The sequence below is a fragment of the Mesoplodon mirus genome (genome assembly GCF_964341445.2).
Source record: "Mesoplodon mirus genome assembly, chromosome: 15".
Taxonomy (NCBI): domain Eukaryota; kingdom Metazoa; phylum Chordata; class Mammalia; order Artiodactyla; family Ziphiidae; genus Mesoplodon; species Mesoplodon mirus.
In genome coordinates this window covers 43,715,496-43,735,675 of record NC_138991.1, presented here as the reverse complement: position 1 = coordinate 43,735,675, position 20,180 = coordinate 43,715,496, and the positions used below count along the sequence as shown (strand labels likewise).

Here is a 20,180-nt window from a genome sequence, read left to right as displayed (position 1 = left end):
CACAGTAGGGACCCTCCCTATCCTCGACCCCACCCTAGGTCCCCGGAAGCTGTTTTGCCTCTACCCACTCCCCCAGCTTAGAATCCAGCCAGCCTGGCGGACCCAGGTGCCTGAACCAGAGGGTAACCCAGGCGACCCAGCTCCTTCGCCCTTCTTGGCCCCACCCGCTGCAGCCGGAGCCGCGCCCCCTCTCCCGCAGACAGGAGAGCAGAGGACAGAGGAGACTGGCCAAAGAGGGGTGGGCTCCAGGCGACCCCCAGCCCAGTTCTGCCCCTCCGTCCCAAAGGCAGAGACATTGTCTCCCTTGCTAACTGCCAGTAGGAAAAAAAATTATAGGAAAGATAAAAGAAGACGGAGGAAAGGTGACAGCTAGATTATTTAGGAGAGGCGCAGAGGAGAGAAATTGGTGTGAGTCGCCATGGGGACTCCCAGGGCCCAGCATCCGCCGCCTCCCCAGCTGCTGTTCCTAATTCTGCTGAGCTGTCCCTGGATTCAGGGTAAGGACTTGGGTGCGTGGGGTTGGGCACCCGGGAAGGCCCCCAGCGGGGTCCCATACCTTCCTTTCTCTGAACATCCTGCGCCTTCTGAGCTCCTGGGGGAGGGGAGGGGCACAGCTGACGGAGAAGGGGCAAGCCAGGGCTTTCCAGCTTGCACCTGGAGCCCCTAACCCCATATATTGAGGAGTTGGGGAAATTAATAAAGGGAGCTTTTAGCTGCGTCTCAGGGATTAAATCCAGGAAGAAGGGCTGGGGACGTTGTGGCGGGGCGGCGTGGGGGGGGATGTCTGCGGAGGCGGCAGAAGCAGGCCGGGTACCAGGGTGGGAGATGGAGGTGCCGGGAGAGATGCCAGGCGCAGCACACACAAATATTCTTGGACGTATGGACAAAGACAGATGAACAGAGGCAGTGCTCAGAGGCCAGATATTCAATCCCCAACTCTGACCCCCCAGCGAGACTCCAGGGAAGGGGGCAGAGACTGCAGAGAAAGAGAGGGAGGGAGGGAGGGAGGGCCACACTGCAGAGACAGAAACCTAGAGAGAAAGATGGACACTGCAGAAGCAAGGGCTGGGAGGTGCTGCCAGACCCTCCGCAGAGCCCCGGGGTTGGGGGGAGAGCATCACTGAGGGGAAAATGAAGGTAGCGCCCTTCCTCTTCTCTGCCCTGCTGGCTCTGTCCGAGGTGCTCACCGAAGGCCCACACAGCCTGAGGGAAAAGGGAGAGAGGAAGGGGTAGGAGTGTGATGGGCAGCTGGGAGCCCCTCCTCCAATCTTGGCTCTCAGCCCAGTCTGGGACCCTCTGAGCTCCTGCTGGCCCAGCTGACTGAGGAGAGAATAAGAGCTCTGGAAAACATCTTTCTGGAGAAGGAAGGAGTGTGGGGCAGTGGAAGAGCTCTCACAACTTCATCTCCCAGGTCTGCCCCTGAAGGAGGAGGAGGCACTGCCGGAGCCTGGAAATGAGACCCCCACTGTAGCCTCTGAGGCCTTGGCGGAGCTGCTCCATGGGGCCCTGCTGAGGAGAGGCCCGGAAATGGGCTACCTGCCGGGTGAGGCCCCCAGAGTGGCAGGAGCAACATAGAGGCAGAGGGAGGGACATTAATTCAGGGAGATGGGGAGCCAGGCCAGTGAAATTCAGAGAGACAGAGAGAGATGGTTCGAGAGAGTCAAAACTGGACATAGACAGTCAGAGAGCCAGAGAAATTAAGGTAGAATGATCAAGAAACAGCACAGACAAACAGACAGAGAGAAAGACAGATGGAAACTCAGAGAGCCACAATCAGAGATAGAGTGGAAAAGAGACACAGAAAGAGAGAGAAATGCAGAGATTAGTAGATCTAGAATCATAAAATCAGAGAGGGATAAGAATACTAAACATAGACCAAGAGTTCTAGAGAGTGCAAAAGAAAAAGAGGAAAGAGAAAGGGGTAAACAGGACAAGGAGCCAGATCTGAATGGGGAGACAGAGAGAGAAGCTCAAGGAGGCTGTCAGAGGGGAAGGGCCTGGACAGAGAGAAGAAAAGAAGGGGGTGGGGGGCAGGCTGTGGAAGCCTTGGGAAGAGGGGGGCAGTTTGGGTGGGGAAGGGAGAGGTGGGGGGCATGCGCCTCGTGGGGGAGGTCTTTTGGGTTCAGTGGGGAATTCGCAGTGTCTCTCAGCCCTGCTCCCCAACCAAGGCCCATCAATGTGCTCCTCCTGTTCCCTGACTTCCCTCGCACTGTCCCAGGATCTGATCCAGACCCCACACTAGCCACCCCTCCAGCCGGCCAGACTCTTGCAGCACCCTCCCTGCCACGGGCCACTGAGCCGGGCACAGGGCCTCTGACGACAGCCGTAACCCCTAAGGAGGGCAGGGGGGCAGGCCCCACCGCGCCGGAGCTGCTGACCCCGCCCCCAGGAACTACGGCCCCGCCCCTTCCCGGTCCCGCCTCCCCAGGCCCGCCCCTCGGGCCTGAGGGAGGAGAGGAGGAAACCACGACCACCATCATCACCACGACAACTGTCACCACGACAGTGACCAGCCCAGGTGAGGTGATTGAAAGGGGATGTGGGAGAAGAGGAAGGTGTGGATGGGGGAGAGGCTTCCGGGAACATGTGGAAGAAGAAGGGGTCTAGATGGGAGAGGGGCTTCTGCTTAATTATAATAAAGGCTAGCGTTGATACACCCTTACTATGTGCCAGCACTGTTCTATGTGTTTTATCTCTTATAACAGTTGAGGAAGGGAGTTCTGGGCACAGATGGGAGAGTGAACATTGGATAAAGATGGTGAGGGGTGCTGGGGAGAAGACAGATGAGGACCCCCAGGGTTACTTGGCTGGGAGGGCAAGAACACAGAGATTCTCTCAACCCCAGCACTTATATCTCTTTAGTTCTGTGTAATAACAACATCTCCGAAGGAGAAGGGCATGTGGAGTCTCCAGATTTAGGGAGCGCGGCCAGCCGCACCTTGGGGCTCCTGGACTGCACGTACAGCATCCATGTCTACCCTGGCTACGGCATTGAGATCCAGGTAACTGGACTTAAGCATATGATTGTGAAACCTCCCAGCCCTTCCCTCCAGGCCCAGGGGTGTGCACGGGTTTGGCCTAGGAGCCAGAGAACTTGTTTTCTGACTCAGATGGACCTATTTTCTGAGGATCTCACAGACTCTCCTAAAGTTCTACAACTTGGCCAGCGTTACCGTGGTTCTCTTGGTCTGCTACATACAGGGAAAAGGAAGGCAAGGGGCGGGGGAGCTTAGGGGGTCACACACCCTGGCTGACTTCCCTGGCGGGTCTGGGTCTGCCTTCTTTAGGTGCAGACGCTGAACCTGTCTCGGGAGGAGGAACTCCTGGTGCTGGCTGGTGGGGGGTCCCCAGGACTGGCCCCCCGACTCCTGGCTAATTCCTCCATGCTGGGAGAAGGACAGGTCCTTCGGAGTCCAACCAACAGGCTGCTCCTGCACTTCCAGAGCCCACGGGTCCCAAGGGGTGGTGGCTTCAGGATCCACTATCAGGGTGAGGAGTTTGGAGTGCTGGTGGGAGGGCAGGGGCCACACTGGGCACAGGGAACATCTTTAGGAACCTTCTAAGCACAGGGTAATGTTGGGGCCTTTTCCTCCTGACTAGGACCATGGTGGGTAGAATCCTCAGAGGAAACCTATACACACTTATCTCACACACTCACAGACCTGTGCCTGGGTGTGCACACATCCAAGTGACAATTCATCCATTCACTCAGCAAATGTTTATTGAGTGCCCACTTCATACTGGCCCTGTGTTATCCTTGGGGAGAGGAATAAACAAGCCAGATGTAAAGGGAGCTCAGAATCTAGGTAGGGAGATGGACAAATAATCAGGATGATTATAATTCAGTGAGATAAGGACCCCCGTCCCTATGATGGAGGAACCACTGTCAGAGAGAACAAATGTCAAAGGGACCTAAATTTCCCCTATAAGGAATATGGGGACACCTCCTTGGAGGAGGTGATGACTAAGCTGACACCTAAGATGAGTTAGCTAGGGGAAGGGTGGGAGGGAGAGAAAGAGGAAGGCAGATGTCTAGATGGATGGAAAAACACATTCCAAGACCCAGAGAGGAGAAAAAAATGTGACCCCCTTGAGGAGTTGAGATAATTCAGCATGGAAGATAGAATTGTCTTAGCTGTGTGACCTGGGGTGAGTTACTTAACCTTTCTGTGCTGCATTGTCTTATCTGAAAAATGGGGATCATAATACTTACTTTGTGGTATTATTAGGAAGATCAAATGAATCAATACACGTCAAGCGCTTAAAATAGTGTCTGGTACACAGTGAGGGCTCGAAAATGTCAGTCATTGCTATTACAATAAAGCACAGAAAGTGCTGGGGAAGTAGGCTAAGAGGCTAGACTGGGAGGTAGGTTGGATTTGGATGACAAAGGGCCTTACCAGCTTCAGTGAGGAGTCCTCGGACTACTTTATCCTGCAGGGGAGGAGGAGACACTTTGAAATGTTTTAAGCAAGATAGTGACAGCCTCAGATTTGTGACCTAAAAAGATCCTGCTGACTTCTGGGGTTAGGAAAGAGGGGATGTATCTGCGCATGCTTGCATTTGCAAGCACCCACCCACAGACAGCCTACACACACGTGTACTTGCCTGTGTGTATGGAAACCTTCCCACGATGCAATGTACATTCTAGCATACACGTGTACATGAGGCAAGGGGCCCAGCCCAAGGTCCCATTCCAGACACTGCTGCCATCTCCAAATCCCTTCCTTTGCTCAGAAACAGAGAGGGAACTGTGTGTTGGGCCAGTGTCCCCTTCACTTCACCTCATGGCCTTGCTGCCCGCTTGTGAGCTCTGCTGACACCATATCCCTTGTGACTTTATCCAGGACACAGACAACCCGTATCCCTTCCTCACACACTCTCCAGCCTCTCCTGAGGCCTCTGCTCTAGACTTGCCCCAGGAGGTAAGGCATGCACGGTGGAGGTGCCCAGCAGCAGACCTACTCCTGGAGAGACCAGTGAGCTGGGGGACATGTAGTTAGTAGTCAGGGCCCGGTTGTTGGGGAGCAAGGGCATGCCTTGAAGGCCCAGGGCTGAGGGCTGGGCTTCAGGTATTATAGGATGGCTTCCTGCTGGCTCCTTTAAGCAGCCACTTCCCTAGGGCATTGAAAATAGGACTCTTTAGACGAACTGGAACATTTGAGGAAGCAGGGCTATTGCATAAATGGGCCTTCATTACCTGCCTTGGTCTTCCCTGCTCTGCGGCTTCTGCAGGCACCTTTGGGACGGAGGCCCTGTTTAAGCCCTTCCCAATTTGCACTAGCTGGGCCCTCCAGTCCACAGCGGCCTCATTAGCTTCTCTGGAAGGTCAAAGGCTCCATCACCCCTCACCCCAAGTCCAGCAAACTTTCCCATTTACAAAACTCTTTCATCAACTCTTGTTTTGGTTGCTTCTCACAGCAGCCCTGGGGGTGGCCATTGTCAACTCCATCTCTGAGAGGAAGACAAAGTCTCAAAGCTTATATGGATTGCTCAGCCACCAGCAAATTCATTGCAGAGTCAGAAGTCAGATCCCCAAGTCCCTGACCCCTGGTCATTTATTAATTGAAGCTGAGGGGTGGGCGATTAACATTTTCTGAGTACTTTCTATGTTCCAGGTGCTTGATTCCAGGTTTCTTTTCTTTAAGGCCAATCCTCAATGATAGGAATTGTTATTGCCATTTACAGATGAAAGGTGAAGTCACCTGCTCAAGGCCATACAGCTAATAAGTTGTGAAACTAGAACTGGAACTTAGGTCTGCCCATCTCCAAATCCAGTGCTCTTTGCACTGTTCCACATTGCCTCTTGGCGGCATCAATTGATCAGCTAGTCTAGGTTTTTAGGAGACAAAAGAAAAAACATTTGATTCAGTCTCACAGTGGCAATAGGCGGGTGTTAATGTGATGATAAAATTATGCATGTGGATTGTGTATAGGCAAAAAGAAAAAAAAATTAACTCTGTGGGAAAGGGGAGGGGTCAGGAAGATTTCCTGGAGGAGGTGGTACTTAAGTTACTCCTTGAAAGATGAGAAAAAGTGAGAAGAGAGCCTTTCAGGTAGGGGAAATTGTGTGGAAAAATATGGAAGTGGGACTGTAAGGAGTCACAGAACTATATCGTGTAAGATATATGGGCCGTGGGTGCTGAGAACTGAAGCTGGATGGGATGGGCTGGAACCAGTTGTGGAAGGGGCTTGAATGTCAATCTAAAGCATTCAGACTTGATTCTGTTGGTCGTGGAGAACCATCACAGAGGCTAAAGTTTATTCAAATCGCTGTGGGGTTTTTTGGTTTGTTTTTTGTTTATTTGTTTGTTTTGTCCACTGCTCGGCTTGCAGGATCTTAATTCCCTGACCAAGGATTGAACCCCTGCCCAGCAGTGAAATCGCCAAGTCCTAACCACTGGACCGCCAGGGAATTCCCAAATCCCTGTGTTCTAAAAGGCCGTTTTTATGTCTATCTTAGTAGACCATGAACTCCTGAAGGCAAGGCCTCAGTCTTTTTCACCTCTGACCCTAGGACCCAGCCAAGGAAATGCTTGTTGAATTTTGAAACAGGGAGAGACCAGGTCTCTTACAGAATCACTCAGGACTGGAGAGTCAGAAAAAGCAAAGGCCCAGGCAAGCTGGACCCTCTGCTAACCAGAGCCTGCCCCTCGTACAAGACCCAGCTTTGATGTACTTCCTCCAGGAAGCCCTTCTTAATGAACTCTGCCTAGTCTTAAACAGACACACACACACACACACACACACACACAAAAACAGACACACAGAGCTCTGTCAGGATCAAGTTCAGAGTCTATCACTGATTACCAAGTCACTTTCTATTTGTTTGTTTTATCTCATATGTTTCCACAAGAATTTCAGGAGGCTTTCAAAAAAGCATGCAACAATAAGATTAAATAGAATAAGTAAGAGGGAGTTCCCTGGCAGTCCAGTGGTTAGGACTCAATGCTCTCACTGCCAAGGGCTGGGGTTCGATCCCTGGTTGGGGAATTAAAATCCCACAAACCGTGTGGCGCAGCCAAAAAAAATAATAAGAGAAAAATTGGCACCAGATAATGCTTATTAAATTTGAAAAAAATAGAATGTGGATAGACAAGCCATTGTTACTAGGGACAAGCCTCAACCTGGTTCTGGGCTTCCTAGCAGCCAGTATGAAAAGACGGATTACACAGTTCTCATTGCAGGAAAAAAGACAAACCAGTTCCTTAAGGAAAGCAAAGCTTTCCCTAGCACTTCACTTTCACTGGGGGATTCATTTAGGGGACACTGGGTATTAAGGTCTTTAATGACAGAATAGTCTGTTTCTAAAGGAGTTTCTTGTGACTCCTCTGGATGAAAGCTGAGGTTATAATACCACAGTGACACCTCAGTGGAAGAAAGTCTGTGTGTGTGGAGGGGAGAAAATGATCTGAGGCACTTAATAACTTGGAGCCTCAATTTCCACACCTGGAAAGTGGGTCACAGCCTTTCTCTGACTACCTCAAAAGCACTGCGTGAACTCGTTTTGGAAGCTGAACAAGCTCTGCAAATACTATTTGCTATTATTAGAGCTGAATGGGGTTCAGAGTGGTGAATTGATTTGCCTGAGTTCACACAGTAAATGGGTGCTAGGGTCCAAAACTTCTTTGAGTCTCAGGTTTCTCATCTATAAAATGGGGGCCAAAGTGGGTAGATTACAAAGATTAGGGGAGATAAGGGATGTTGACATTACCTCTTCATGAGACAGTGTGTCCATGTAAGGACTCCAGTATGGAGCCAGTTTGTGCCCTGGAGGGTGAGGGGGACCTGGAAAGAGGGGAGGAAATGCTGGGGAACCAGTGAGAGAGGATGGCCTGGGAGAGTGAAACCTCCTTCTCCTGCCCTGCCTGATCCAGCCTACCTCTTGAGCTGCGGCTTCCCTCCCCGGCCAGCCCATGGGGATGTGAGTGTGACAGACCTTCACCCTGGAGGCACTGCCACCTTCCACTGTGATTCGGGCTACCAGCTGCAGGGTGAGGAGACCCTTATCTGCCTCAATGGTACCCGGCCAGCCTGGAGCAGTGAACCCCCCAGCTGCATGGGTGAGTCTCTACCACAATAGGTGTGGTTTTCTGTCCTGGGAGCCCCACTGGAGGGTCCTACCTTGGGGGTCTCTATCTTTGGGAACACCCATCTTGAAGGGGTTTTTACCCTGAAGAGTCCCTATCCTGGGGTCTCCATTTGGAGCTCTTCACCCTGAGGGTCTCAATCCTTGGAGTCTCCATCCTTGGGTGGGGGCGCTCTCCATCTGGGGAAGTGCCACCTCGGTGGGGGGGGGGTCCTTTTTTTTTTTTTGGCCGTGCTGCATGGCTTGTGGGATTTTAGTTCCCCGACCAGGGATCAAACCTGTGCCCCCTGCAGTGGAAGCGCAGAGTCCTAACCAATAGACCACCAGGGAATTCCTGGAGGGTTCCCATTTGGGGAGTCACCATTCTGGAGGTCCCTGCTTTTGGAGACTCCTCATCCTAGAGGAAACCATTCTTGGCGTCTATATCTGGGGGTGTCTATCCTGGAGAGTCTTCATCCTGGGATCCTATCCTGAGTATTTTCCATCTGAGAGCTTCAGTTTGGGGGACTTCCCCATAACTCCCCACCCCAGGGTGTTCACGTCTGGGGAGTCTTCATTTTGATGGAATCTCCATCCTGGGGGGTGGTTCCATCCTAGGGTTTTTCTATTCCAGGGCTGGTTCCTCACCTGGTAGTGGCCTGAAAAAAGCCCTGGGGTGAGCCTGTAGGGCAGAGGTCATCCCAAGGCCAGGTCCCAGGCAAAGGTGTGGGTGCAATAGCTCTGCAGATGGGAAAAGGACAAGTCACCTTAACCTGCCCCCCCGCACTGTCCACAGCATCCTGTGGTGGCACCATCCACAATGCTACACTTGGCCGCATCGTGTCCCCTGAGCCTGGGGGAGCTGCAGGGCCCAACCTCACCTGCCGTTGGGTCATCGAAGCAGCTGAGGGACGCCGGCTGCACCTACACTTTGAGAGAGTCTCCCTGGATGAGGACAATGACCGGTGAGGGTCGGGCCTCGCGTCAGAGGTCTTCACTTCAAGGAAATAGGGAACCTGCAATAGACAGTCAGACAGACGGGGGCGGGGAATCCCAGTTGGGACCTATGTCAAATGCAAGTTAGTCCTTCCCCTTTCTTAGGCAGTGTAGCTGTGCAAACTGAGACAAATCACTTAACCTCTCTGTGCTTCAGTTTTCTCATCTGTAGAATGGAGATAATAGTACCTCCCTCTTAAGGTTTCTGTGAGGACAAATGCATTAAGATATGTAAAGTGCTTGGAATGGTGCCTAGCACACAGTAAGAACTATAAATGTGTTTGCCATCGTCATCATCATTATTCCCACTCTTTATCTAACAAACTGGTATCCCAGCTCTGACATTAGTTGCTATGTGTAGCTGGACAGGTTACTTACTCTTTCTGTGCCTCAATTTTCTCATCTATAAAATGAGGGATAATAATAGTATCTAACTCAAGGGTACTTGTGAGAATTAAGTGAGATAAAATGTGTAAAAGCTTAGAAGAGTACATGGCATATAGTTAATGTTTGAAAATAATAGCTATGAAATTAAGTTAGGAGAGCAGGCAAGAGGTGAGGCAGCTTCTGAGGGGAAGCTGAGCTCCTGGCCACCTCTGTCCATCCCAGGCTGATGGTGCGCTCAGGGGGCAGTCCCCTATCCCCGGTGATCTATGACTCGGACATGGATGATGTCCCAGAGCGGGGTCTCATCAGTGATGCCCAGTCCCTCTATGTGGAGCTGCTTTCAGAGACACCTGCCAATCCCCTGCTGCTAAGCCTCCGATTTGAAGGTAACTGCCCTTCCCCTGGGGCCCCAACTGCCGCACCTTCCCCTCTTCCTACGCCCAGGCATGGTCACAAGCACATAATCCATCTCTGCTTATCTCCACGTTTGGATTCCTGAAAACTGACTTGTCTCCCCATCCCAAATCGACAAGGACACATTCTAATTCCCTGAGGTGGTCTTTTCTGCTTAAGCTTCAGGTGTGGCTGGATCCAGGTACACAGCCAAGAGACCATTTACTTAAATCTCTCCATTCTTTCCTCTTGGTTGGCTTCATTCTCAGGCAGACTCTCAGTCTGTTGTGTACCTAGCAGTTACAGATTTACATACCAACAACTTTAGTAACTCCATCAGAGAGAAAGCATACCACTTTCCTAAGAGCTTAAAAAAAATGCCAGGAAAGGCTTTCATTGCCCTGGCTTAGGTCATCTATCTATGCTTGAGCCAATCACTGTAGCTAGGGGCAGGTGGTGTTATGATTGGCAGATCCACATCACATGGCCATCCCTGGTTGGCTCCAACTGAATCTCATGGACTGGAAGTGGGGAGGACATGTGACCCAAAATGAAAATGGGAGTGCTGTTAACAGACAAAGGGGACTGGATGCTGGACAGGTAGGAAGGAAGGAAGTCAGTGATCACGGGAGGAGGCATTTGAACTGGGACTTAACAGGATAGAGAGAATTTTAAAAGAGGAAGATTGGGAATGAGCATCTCAGGTGAAAGAAACAGTGTGAGCAACAGTAAAGAGGCAGAGAAAAGCCTGTTATGTTTGGGAAACAGAGTTTCACTGTGGCTGGAGCAGTGGATTTGTGTAAACAGTAGCAGGAAAGAGACAAAGAAAGTAAAATGCTCAGAGATGGGAGGGGCTAGTTTCTGGTATGAATCAAGGGAGAAAGGGAATTGGCACTTGGCCCTGATGGATGCATAGGATTTGGACATGACACCTTACCAGGTTAAGTAATGGTGAAACAGAACAGTGGATCTGAAAAATAAATTGCATTTTAGATTCTGAGAGTGCAAAGAGAATTTCTAGGTTTGAGGCCTGCCTCCATAGTTGTGGGCCACTGCTGCTCCATGGGCTTCAGACTCTTTCTGTATCATAGGCACCTGAGCCTTACCTGAGTCTAAGATATGATCAGATGGGCAAAAACTAAAACACTCTACAAATGTTAATTTTTTTGCTGACTTAGACCAAAGTTAAAACTGAGTAGCTTTTGTGTTTGCCTCACTTTTGGATTCTAGCCACAGTATGGTTAATCAGGGTTGATCAGAAACCAACGGTTATATTTGAGGAGCGAACACACCTACATGAGCCAGGTCTCCAAAGGCACCGTTTCCCCCCACCCCATTGCAGCTTCCAGAGCCAAGTGTCTCTGGCTGGGAATCAAGTAATCTGGGCTTGAGGTCTGGTTCTGCCACTGCTCTACTGTGTGACATGGAGCACATGGCTTTTTGTCTGTGGACCTAGTGTCCTCATCTGTAGAATAGTGGCTGGGACTTGACTGACCTTGGGGTTTCTGTCCAGAGGCCAGGGAGCTAACATAAATATGTGAATGAGGAATGTTAGGGTTTGGGGGAAACTGGAGAGTGAAAGCTAAGCCCAAGGACATTCCATTTTAAATAGCCCACTGCGGGACCAAACCACACTGGAATTCAGCCTGGTTCCCCAGTCTGAGATCCCTGGAGGCCTGTCCTAATGCTTAATTCCTGTGACTGACTCCTCTCTAGCCTTTGAGGAAGATCGCTGCTTTGCCCCCTTCCTGGCACATGGCAATGTCACCACCACGGACCCTGAGTACCGCCCAGGGGCACTGGCCACCTTCTCGTGCCTCCCAGGATATGCCCTGGAGCCCCCTGGCCCCCCCAATGCCATCGAATGTGTGGATCCCACAGAACCCCACTGGAACGACACAGAGCCAGCCTGCAAGGGTGAGCCCGCCGCCTCCCCGCCTCCCCAGGACATCCTTCAGTTCACAGACTACCCCCTGAGCTGGGGATCCTAGGAAGGCCGTTCAGGAAGGAGACCCTAGTAAACTCAGGATCAATCCCTGTCCCTTTCAGAGGCTTAGTTTTCTTAGCTGAGTAGTTGATGGGCTTGTTACAGAATTCAGGGGTCATAACCCAAATATCTTCAAGAGCTAGAACTGGAGTTGGGCTAAGTCATGGATTGGGTGGTGATGCATAGGCTGGAGACGGGGCAGGGTTAGTTAAGAGTGGGGCTGGGGATTGGACGCAACAGGACTAGACGTGGCAAGAATCAGGTGGGTAATAGATAATAGGAAACCGGGGAGGCAGTCTGGTGCACACAGTTGGGAGTGGTGAGGATCGTAGCGAAATAGAGACTGCATGCCCACCTGGGTCCTGAATCTGACACCCTTTCTATCCTAGCCATGTGTGGAGGGGAGCTGTCAGAGCCAGCTGGTGTGGTCCTCTCTCCGGATTGGCCCCAGAGCTATAGCCCCGGCCAAGATTGCGTGTGGGGTCTGCATGTCCAGGAAGAGAAGCGCATCTTGCTCCAAGTTGAGATGTATGTTTGAGTACCGCAGAGGGTGCAATGGGTGTGGGCTCAGCCAAGTGTGGTGTAACAATGCACTGGCCTGCATTATGAGCCTGGCTGGCTCGAGCGTCTACACGAGATTCAGTGAATATATGTTCAGATGAAAGAAGTGGCTAAGGATTCAGGATGGGGGTGTGGGACATCAAGTAGACCCAGGTACAAATCACTTATTGGTCAGGCAACCTTGGACAAGTAAGTGGGGTAATGCAGCCTTCCTCGGGGACTATTGTGAAAAAGGGGCTCTGGCCTGAAGTCACTCTGGCTGTTTCTGAGGCCCCCCTGGAGTGATTTCCAGGGACCCAGGCCCAAGCTGTTGCATCAGCAGCATCACACAAGGTGGGCGTGGGTGTGGGGGAAATCCAGTGAGCTACTTTGGTGTGAGGTGGTCATGTGCCTGGACAGAACCAGAAGTGGGCGTGGCTCAAAAAGCTTGTCCTCGGTTGGGGCCTAGAGTTGGGCTGAGTGGTAATGAGCATGGTCTGTGATTGGTCAGAGCTGGAGTTGAGCCTGGCTGTGCGTCACCTGGTGATGGAGGAGGGACTGGGAAGTGGGAGGCGTCAACAATGATCAGGGTTGGGGATTGGGAAGCAGTAACCGGGAGGAGCCACAGACCAAATGGAACCTGGAGCGACTAGCGTGGAGGAGAAGCCCATAACTGATCCAAACTGAGGGCTGGGACAGGAGAATGTAGGGCGGGACTGGAGAGTAGGTAAGGTTGCTAATGAGCTGAGTTAGTGATTGGGCAGAACCAGATGGGAGGGGCCGATCGTAACCCAGCCCCCATATCTGGTCCCACTCCTTCCAGCTTGAATGTGCGCGAAGGGGATATGCTGACACTGTTCGATGGGGACGGTCCCAGCGCCCGAGTCCTGGCCCAGCTGCGAGGGCCTCAACCGCGCCGCCGCCTCCTCTCCTCTGGGCCCGACCTCACGCTGCAGTTCCAGGCACCGCCCGGGCCTCCAAACCCGGGCCTGGGCCAGGGTTTCGTGTTGCACTTCAAAGGTACAGAGGCCTAGGGTCCCGAGATGGGAAGGGGTCCCGCAGGTCAGAGAGGCCCCCGAGGCTGGAAGGGCGCCCTGGGTCGCAGGACAGCCTCCAAACTCGCCGTCTCTCCCCTGCAGAGGTCCCGAGGAACGACACGTGCCCCGAGCTGCCGCCCCCGGAATGGGGCTGGAGGACGGCTTCCCACGGGGACCTGATCCGGGGCACTGTGCTTACTTATCAGTGCGAGCCTGGCTATGAGCTGCTTGGGTCGGACATTCTCACCTGCCAGTGGGACCTGTCCTGGAGCGCAGCGCCGCCCGCCTGCCGAAAGAGTGAGCCCGGGCCCCGCCCTAATCCTCTCGTGGCTCCGCCCCTGCCCACGTGGGTTTCTCGGCTCTGCTTGGGCCGTGAGGGTGCAATGGGTGTGGGCTCTGCTATGCGCCGCGCCTCCGTATCTTCTTGTTCCCGCCCCTGTTCTGTCTGGACCCATCCCTTCGCTCAAGGTCCTGCCTAGATCTTCCTCAGGCCCCAACCATATGTCCAGTGGGTTCCACTCCTGTTCCTCGGTGTCCCGAAACTTTGCCCTCTGGTCCCCACTCTCATCTTCCCAGGGCTGCATCCCTCTCTCTTGCACTGTTCTGGGTCCTGAACCTGGTTCTTCTGGGTTCCTCCCCCATCGTCTCCTGGCCCTGCCTCGGCCCAGTCTGAGTCCCGCCCCCCTGCCCTCCTGCCCCCCGCCTGCCCCGTCCTCTCTTTTCTTGTTCCAGGGCTTGCTCCAGTCTCTCAGTCCCCAACCCTTGACATTATGGGGAGTCACTTTGCAGGGGCCTAGGCTTGTTAGAGAACTCGGTTTATTTTATTTTATTTACTTTTATTTTTAAAATAAATTTATTTATTCATTTATTTATTTATTTTTTGCTGAGTTGGGTCTTTGTTGCTGCACGAGGGCTTTCTCTAGTTGTGGTGAGCGGGGGATGCTCTTTGTTATCCTGAGGTGCGCAGTCTTCTCATTGCGGTGGCTTCTCTTGATGCGGAGCATGGGCTCTAGGCGTGTGGGCTTCCGTAGTTGTGGCTCATGGGCTCTAGAGCGCAGGCTCAGTAGTTGTGGCGCACGGGCTTAGTTGCTCTGCGGCATGTGGGATCTTCCCGGACCAGGGCTCGAACCCATGTCCCCTGCATTGGCGGGCAGATTCTTAACCCCTGCACCACCAGGGAAGCCCGTCGGTTTATTTTAATTCAGTTATTAAAGTCCCATGATGTGTTGGGGCTGGAGTTATGCAGAGGTGTTGGGGATTCTCCCTACCCTGACAGAGCTCACAGTCTGGGACAGGGACAGATACTTAACTCAGGATATTAGAGTGGTAACCGCTGGGTGACTTCAGGCAAGGTACTTAACATCTCTGAGGCTTTGGCTTCTTCCTCAGTGAAGTAGGAATAGAGGATTGTGAAAAGCAAATGAAAAGCTTTTCACAGTTAGTGCCTGGTGCAGGTAAACAATGAGTAAGTAGTAGTTGCTATAAGTATGAAGAAGGGCTGTAGGAAGAGGCGTGGGTTAGTTGTCCCAGGGATAGGGCAGGAGATTTCACAGAGGAGGTGACATTCAAAGGAGCTGGGAGAATTTATCTTTTAGAAGAGCAGAAAGGGGTGGCATCTTGTCATTTCCTCCAAATTTTTGGAAGCCTGTCACCAGGATATGGGATTGTAGGTCTTTCACCTGGCCCCTAGGAGCAACGGTGGGACCAATGAGGATAAGTTTCAGGAAGCCAGATTTGGACTGGACACAAGGAAAACTTTCTAGTTGACACAGCTCCCCATCCCTGGAGGGAGTCACAGGATGTCCAATCTGGAACCCAGACAGCATGGGGCAGGGACAGGAAGGGATGGAAGCGGGGCCCAGAGGGGATAGGGCGTTGCCCAGCTGCCCAAGACTCAGTAGGGAACCTGCCCAAGGCAGCACATGGAGCCTTCAGCTGAGCTGAGACCTAAGTCTCTGAATCTCAGCCCAGTGCTCCCTGGCTGTGACCCTGAACAGTTCCAGCTTTGCCACTCCCTGGCTGAGTGACCATAGACCAGTCATTTGACTGCCCTGAGCCCTGAGCCCCAAGGGAGGTGATAGTGACGCTGACCTCTCAAGATCATCAGGGTATATGATATCATGTTTGTAAAACATTTTAGCGAGGTGCCTTGTGCAGGTCTATATATAAGAAATGGCTTTGACTGGGATTCTTCCACAGCAAGGTTGTAAACAAATGCCCGCAGAGGCCAGGCAGGCAATACAAGTGAGCAGAATGGGCTGGGGATGATGGGAATGAGGGGAGCAGGAGGGCTGGGCCCCTCTAAAGAGGGCAGCTGCTCTTCTGCTGATGATTTGCCATGCAGGGCTGACACGGTTGGGATTTAGCTGGTTTGCTCTGGTTGAGTGGTTCAATATTTCAAGTTTCACCCTAGGATAGGGGCCCAGGTTGCCCCAAACATTCTGTTTTCTGGAAGAAACCTGATATGTAAAATGCATTGAATTTTAAGTTTTCCAACTCCTGCTCCTTAATTCTGAGGAAGGAGTGGGAGGTGTGTGCAGAGTGTTGCCCAGAGGAGATGGCCCACGACTCAGGCGTCTCCCAGCTCTAAGCTTCTGGCAGATCTTTTAAGGCCCTGGCTCCCCCTGACTTTGCCCTCCTGCCAACAGTCATGACTTGTGCCGATCCTGGTGAGATCACCAACGGGCACCGCACCACCTCAGATGCCGGCTTTCCTGTTGGCTCCCATGTCCAGTACCGCTGTCTGCCGGGGTACAGTCTGGAGGGGGCGGCCGTGCTCACCTGCTACAGCCGGGACACGGGCACGCCCAAGTGGAGCGACCGGGTCCCCAAGTGCGCCTGTGAGTCTGGGGACACCCTAGGATGGGTGGCTGGGTGGCCTGCTCAACAGTGCAGCTGGCCCATGACTGACCTCTTCCCTGCAGTGAAGTACGAGCCGTGCCTGAACCCCGGGGTGCCAGAGAACGGCTATCAGACATTGTACAAGCATCACTACCAAGCGGGCGAGTCTCTGCGCTTCTTCTGCTATGAGGGCTTTGAGCTCATTGGCGAGGTCACCATCACCTGTGTGCCCGGCCACCCCTCACAGTGGACCAGCCAGCCCCCACTCTGCAAAGGTGCCTGGGCAGGCAGGGCAGGAGGGGGCACAGCAGTGTCCAGGACGTGACAGGGCTGGGAAAGTTAGGTAGCAAATTCGAGACCCTGCCGAGCTCCCCATTCACCTCCTATGGGCTCTCATCATCAGAGGTATAGCCAAAAGCCCTGGAGAAGTTCAAGGTCATGGAATTATCCTAAGGGAAGTAGTAGAGGGGGCTTTGGCTTGGCAGTCCCTTGCCCTCTGGATAAGTCTCAGTTTCCGTATTTTTGACAAATCCTACAGACCTGGTTGGTTTAGACTGCCCAGGAGTCTGGAGGAGGAGGACCGAGGCCCTGCTCTGACTGTTCCTCCCCTGTCCCCAAGGGAAGGATCGAGTGTAGGTTGAGCAGAGGGCAGAGAATCCAGGCTGTCCAGCCCAGCCCCACTGGGCTCCCGGCCCTCTACCCAGCCTCCTTCCCTCCCTGGCTCAGACCCCGTCCCCTCCTCCTCCTCTCCCTGCAGTGGCCTATGAGGAGCTCCTGGACAACCGAAAACTGGAAGGTCAGTGAGGGCACAGGTGGAGACCCAGGCCTGGCCAAGTTGGGAGGGCAAGGCAGAGGCCGGGGGCAGGAGGCCAGGCCCCCGGTGGGGTGAGGCCCAGGGTTCAGGGCCCAGGGCAGGAGGCTGGGAGAGCCCAGGGCTGGGCCCAGCCCCAGATCACTGGCCTCTCCTCCTCCTTCCAGTGAGCCAGACCACTGACCCGTCACGGCAGCTAGAGGGTGGGAACCTCGCCTTGGCCATTCTGCTGCCCCTAGGCTTGGTCATTGTCCTCGGCAGTGGCGTTTACATATACTATACCAAGTAAGTACCTAACTCAGGGAGCTGCTGGCCAGGGCAGACGTCCTGCCTGCCTGGCACAGAAGCCCGGGTGAGGGGGGGTTGGGGGCTCACTTCTCGATAAGCCCCTCTATCTCCTTCCTTTCCCAGGCTACAGGGAAAATCCCTCTTCGGCTTCTCGGGCTCCCATTCCTACAGCCCCATCACGGTGGAGTCAGACTTCAGCAATCCACTGTATGAAGCTGGGGTGAGCCATTCCCCTACCCCTGGAGTGCCACATCCCTCAGCTTCCCTGGGACTCCATAACCTTCTCTCAATGTCTTTGTAATATCTGTCTTGGGAATTGCAAACTCAGCTGCCTACAAAGGCCACGTCAATGAACAAAGCCAAGTCATGTGGGCCAATCGGGAGTGGTGAGGACTGTGACCAACTGGAAAGCTTGTGCCCCATCCAGTCCATGGAGGAAACCTAGGCCCAACTGCCAGATCTTCCAACTGTTCAAGACAATCCAGAAATTTAGATTTTTATGTGACTTTAAGATACTGTAGGATGAACCAAATACATCCATTGGCCAGATTCAGCCCCATTCCCGTCCCATGGTCCCCAAACTCCCAGTGATCAATGTTATTTTAAAAACACAGAGTCTTTCCCCTTCCTTGTGGATGCCTCCTCCACCTCCATCCCATTCTAGTGACTGATGCCATCTCTCTGTTTCCAGGATACACGAGAGTATGAAGTTTCCATCTGAACACCAAGACTAAGGCTGCAGGACCCAGGACGCCCCTCCTCTCCTCATTCTGGGCAGGAAGGAGTACAGGACCTGGCCTCTGGCTCCCTTCCTCCCTGCTGTGTAAATAATCTCCTGGTCCCACGAGGGGGCTTTGATGGCCCTGGGGACCCTACAGTAAATAAACCAGCATCCTGTGCCCAAAGCCTCCTCTTCTCAGTTGCCAAACAAGGGGTCTGCCCCCCACTCACTCTACCCGCTTTTGGACCCTAGGAGGGGAACTCAGCCCCTGATGCAACTCCTGGGGCCCCTCCAGCCCAGGGCATCCCACAAGGACTACCCAAGAGCTCTGCTGTTCCCTTGGTCATGAAGGCTCTGCCCTTCCCAGATGCTCTGTCCCCGGGCCTAACCTCTGACCCTTGGAGGGTCAGAAGAAGAGGGACGAAGGGGAGAGCTGGGACAAGGCCCCTACCCCCTTCCTGCCATGTCCCCTACCCACAGTCTCCCCACCTTTGCTTCTGGATTTTTGTTTTTGAGCAATAAACAGAAAATCTCCGTTTGTAACTGGGCTGGTGGGGTGTGGGAAGGTAGGTCACAGAGCACTGGAGACGGTGATGGTGGCCTCTCTGGAAAGAGGGCTGGGGAGAGGGGAACACTTGGGGAAAAAGATGGAAATTTAAGATTGCAGACAGGGCAGTGTTGAAGGGGCTGGCCTGGGGTCAAAAAGCCTGACTTTGGGCTCAGCCTCTGGAGGAGCAGCTGGGCCCACTCCTGGCCTCAGCAGTCTCTCCACAGGGCTTGGCGTTTCCAGGCTCTTCTACCTGGGTGATAAATGACAGTAGCTGCCTCTCCTCCTTCACTGTTTGGCAGGTGACAAACAGCGCTCAATTTGTTTCATGACCAGTTGACCTAAAAGTCAACCCCCTTTTGAGAAATCTTGTACCCATCCAAGTGTACCATTTTTTTCCCCCAATCTTTTTGGCATTTATTTATTTTTGGCTGCATTGGGTCTTCGTTGCTACGCGTGGGCTTTTCTCTAGTTGTGGCGAGCAGCGGCTACTCTTTGTTTGGTGCGCGGGCTTCTCATTGCGGTGGCTTCTCTTGTTGTGGAGCACGGGCTCTAGAGCGCGGGCTTCCGTAGTTGTGGCGCACGGGCTTAGCTGCTCTGCGGCACGTGGAATCTTCCTGGACCAGGGCTCGAACCCATGTCCTCTGCATTGGCAGGCAGATTCTTAACCACTGCGCCATCAGGGAAGTCCTTTTTGGCATTTTAAGCATATCTGCTGTTATGTGTCTACCAAGTATTAGATTTGCAGCTTTTCATAAACAATGAGCTTGTTTGGTTTCCCACGGGTGTCCTTTTTTTCTACTTTACTTTTGAACGTTATAGGGAATTTACAGCCTGTTTGTCTTTTTTTTTTTCTTTTCTTTTTTCTGCATTGGGTCCTCCTTGCTGCGTGCAGGCTCTCTCTAGTTGTGGCAAGCGGGGGCTACTCTTCGTTGAGGTGCTTGGGCCTCTCATTGCAGTGGCTTCTCTTGTTGCAGAGCATGGGCTCTACGAGCGCAGGCTTCAGTAATCGTGGCACGCGGACTCAGTAGTTGTGGCTCGAGGGCTCTAGAGTGCAGGCTCAGTAGTTGTAGCGCACGGGCTTAGGTGCTCTGCAGCATGTGGGATCTTCCCGGACCAGGGCTCGAACCCGTGTCCCCTGCATTGGCAGGCGGATTCTTAACCACTGTGCCACCAGGGAAGCCTCAGCCTGTTTGTCTTAAAGTCTTTCTCCAAATCAACTGAATTTTCCTTAATTAAAATTTTATAATTAAATATAATGAAACATTTTTAGGACACTCAAAAGAGGATTAGATTTTAGAACACGAGGCAAACTGACCTTGAGAATAGCCTAAGTTTTTTTGGCATTTATTCTGTGCCAGGCATTGTGATGAGCACTTTGTATGCATTATGTTTTTAACTCTCACAAGGCCCTTGTGAGACAGGGACAATTATTCCCATTTTTCAGATAAGGAAAGAGAGGCTGGGAGATGTGAACTGACTTCCTTAGGAGGCTCCAATAAGTGGCCAGACTGGGATTTAAATGCAAACGTCACAAAGCCTACTGCACTGCCTTCTGGTTAGT

General features: G+C 52.7%; 1 protein-coding gene across 8 annotated transcripts; it reads left to right on the top strand.

Annotated features, from left to right (window-relative positions):
- Positions 1-418: 418 nt before the first annotated feature.
- On the top strand, positions 419-18,513 carry SEZ6L2 (seizure related 6 homolog like 2; the record flags this gene model as incomplete). 8 transcript variants are annotated; one of them, XM_082644461.1, is made up of 18 exons in its annotated part: positions 419-497; positions 1,412-1,543; positions 2,429-2,518; positions 2,863-3,002; positions 3,288-3,489; positions 7,878-8,063; positions 8,865-9,033; positions 9,674-9,837; positions 11,561-11,761; positions 12,221-12,359; positions 13,195-13,391; positions 13,511-13,705; positions 16,057-16,248; positions 16,333-16,524; positions 17,007-17,045; positions 17,228-17,345; positions 17,472-17,568; positions 18,040-18,513. In XM_082644461.1, 18 exons carry the CDS (start codon positions 419-421, stop codon positions 18,067-18,069), a joined length of 2,562 nt encoding a protein of 853 aa, XP_082500587.1. In that variant the 3' UTR covers positions 18,070-18,513. The 8 variants fall into 8 exon arrangements, with proteins under 8 accessions (XP_082500587.1, XP_082500585.1, XP_082500582.1 ...); XM_082644459.1 differs by having other exon boundaries at positions 2,390-2,518; XM_082644456.1 differs by having other exon boundaries at positions 2,219-2,518.
- Between the last annotated feature and the right edge of the window lie 1,667 nt (positions 18,514-20,180).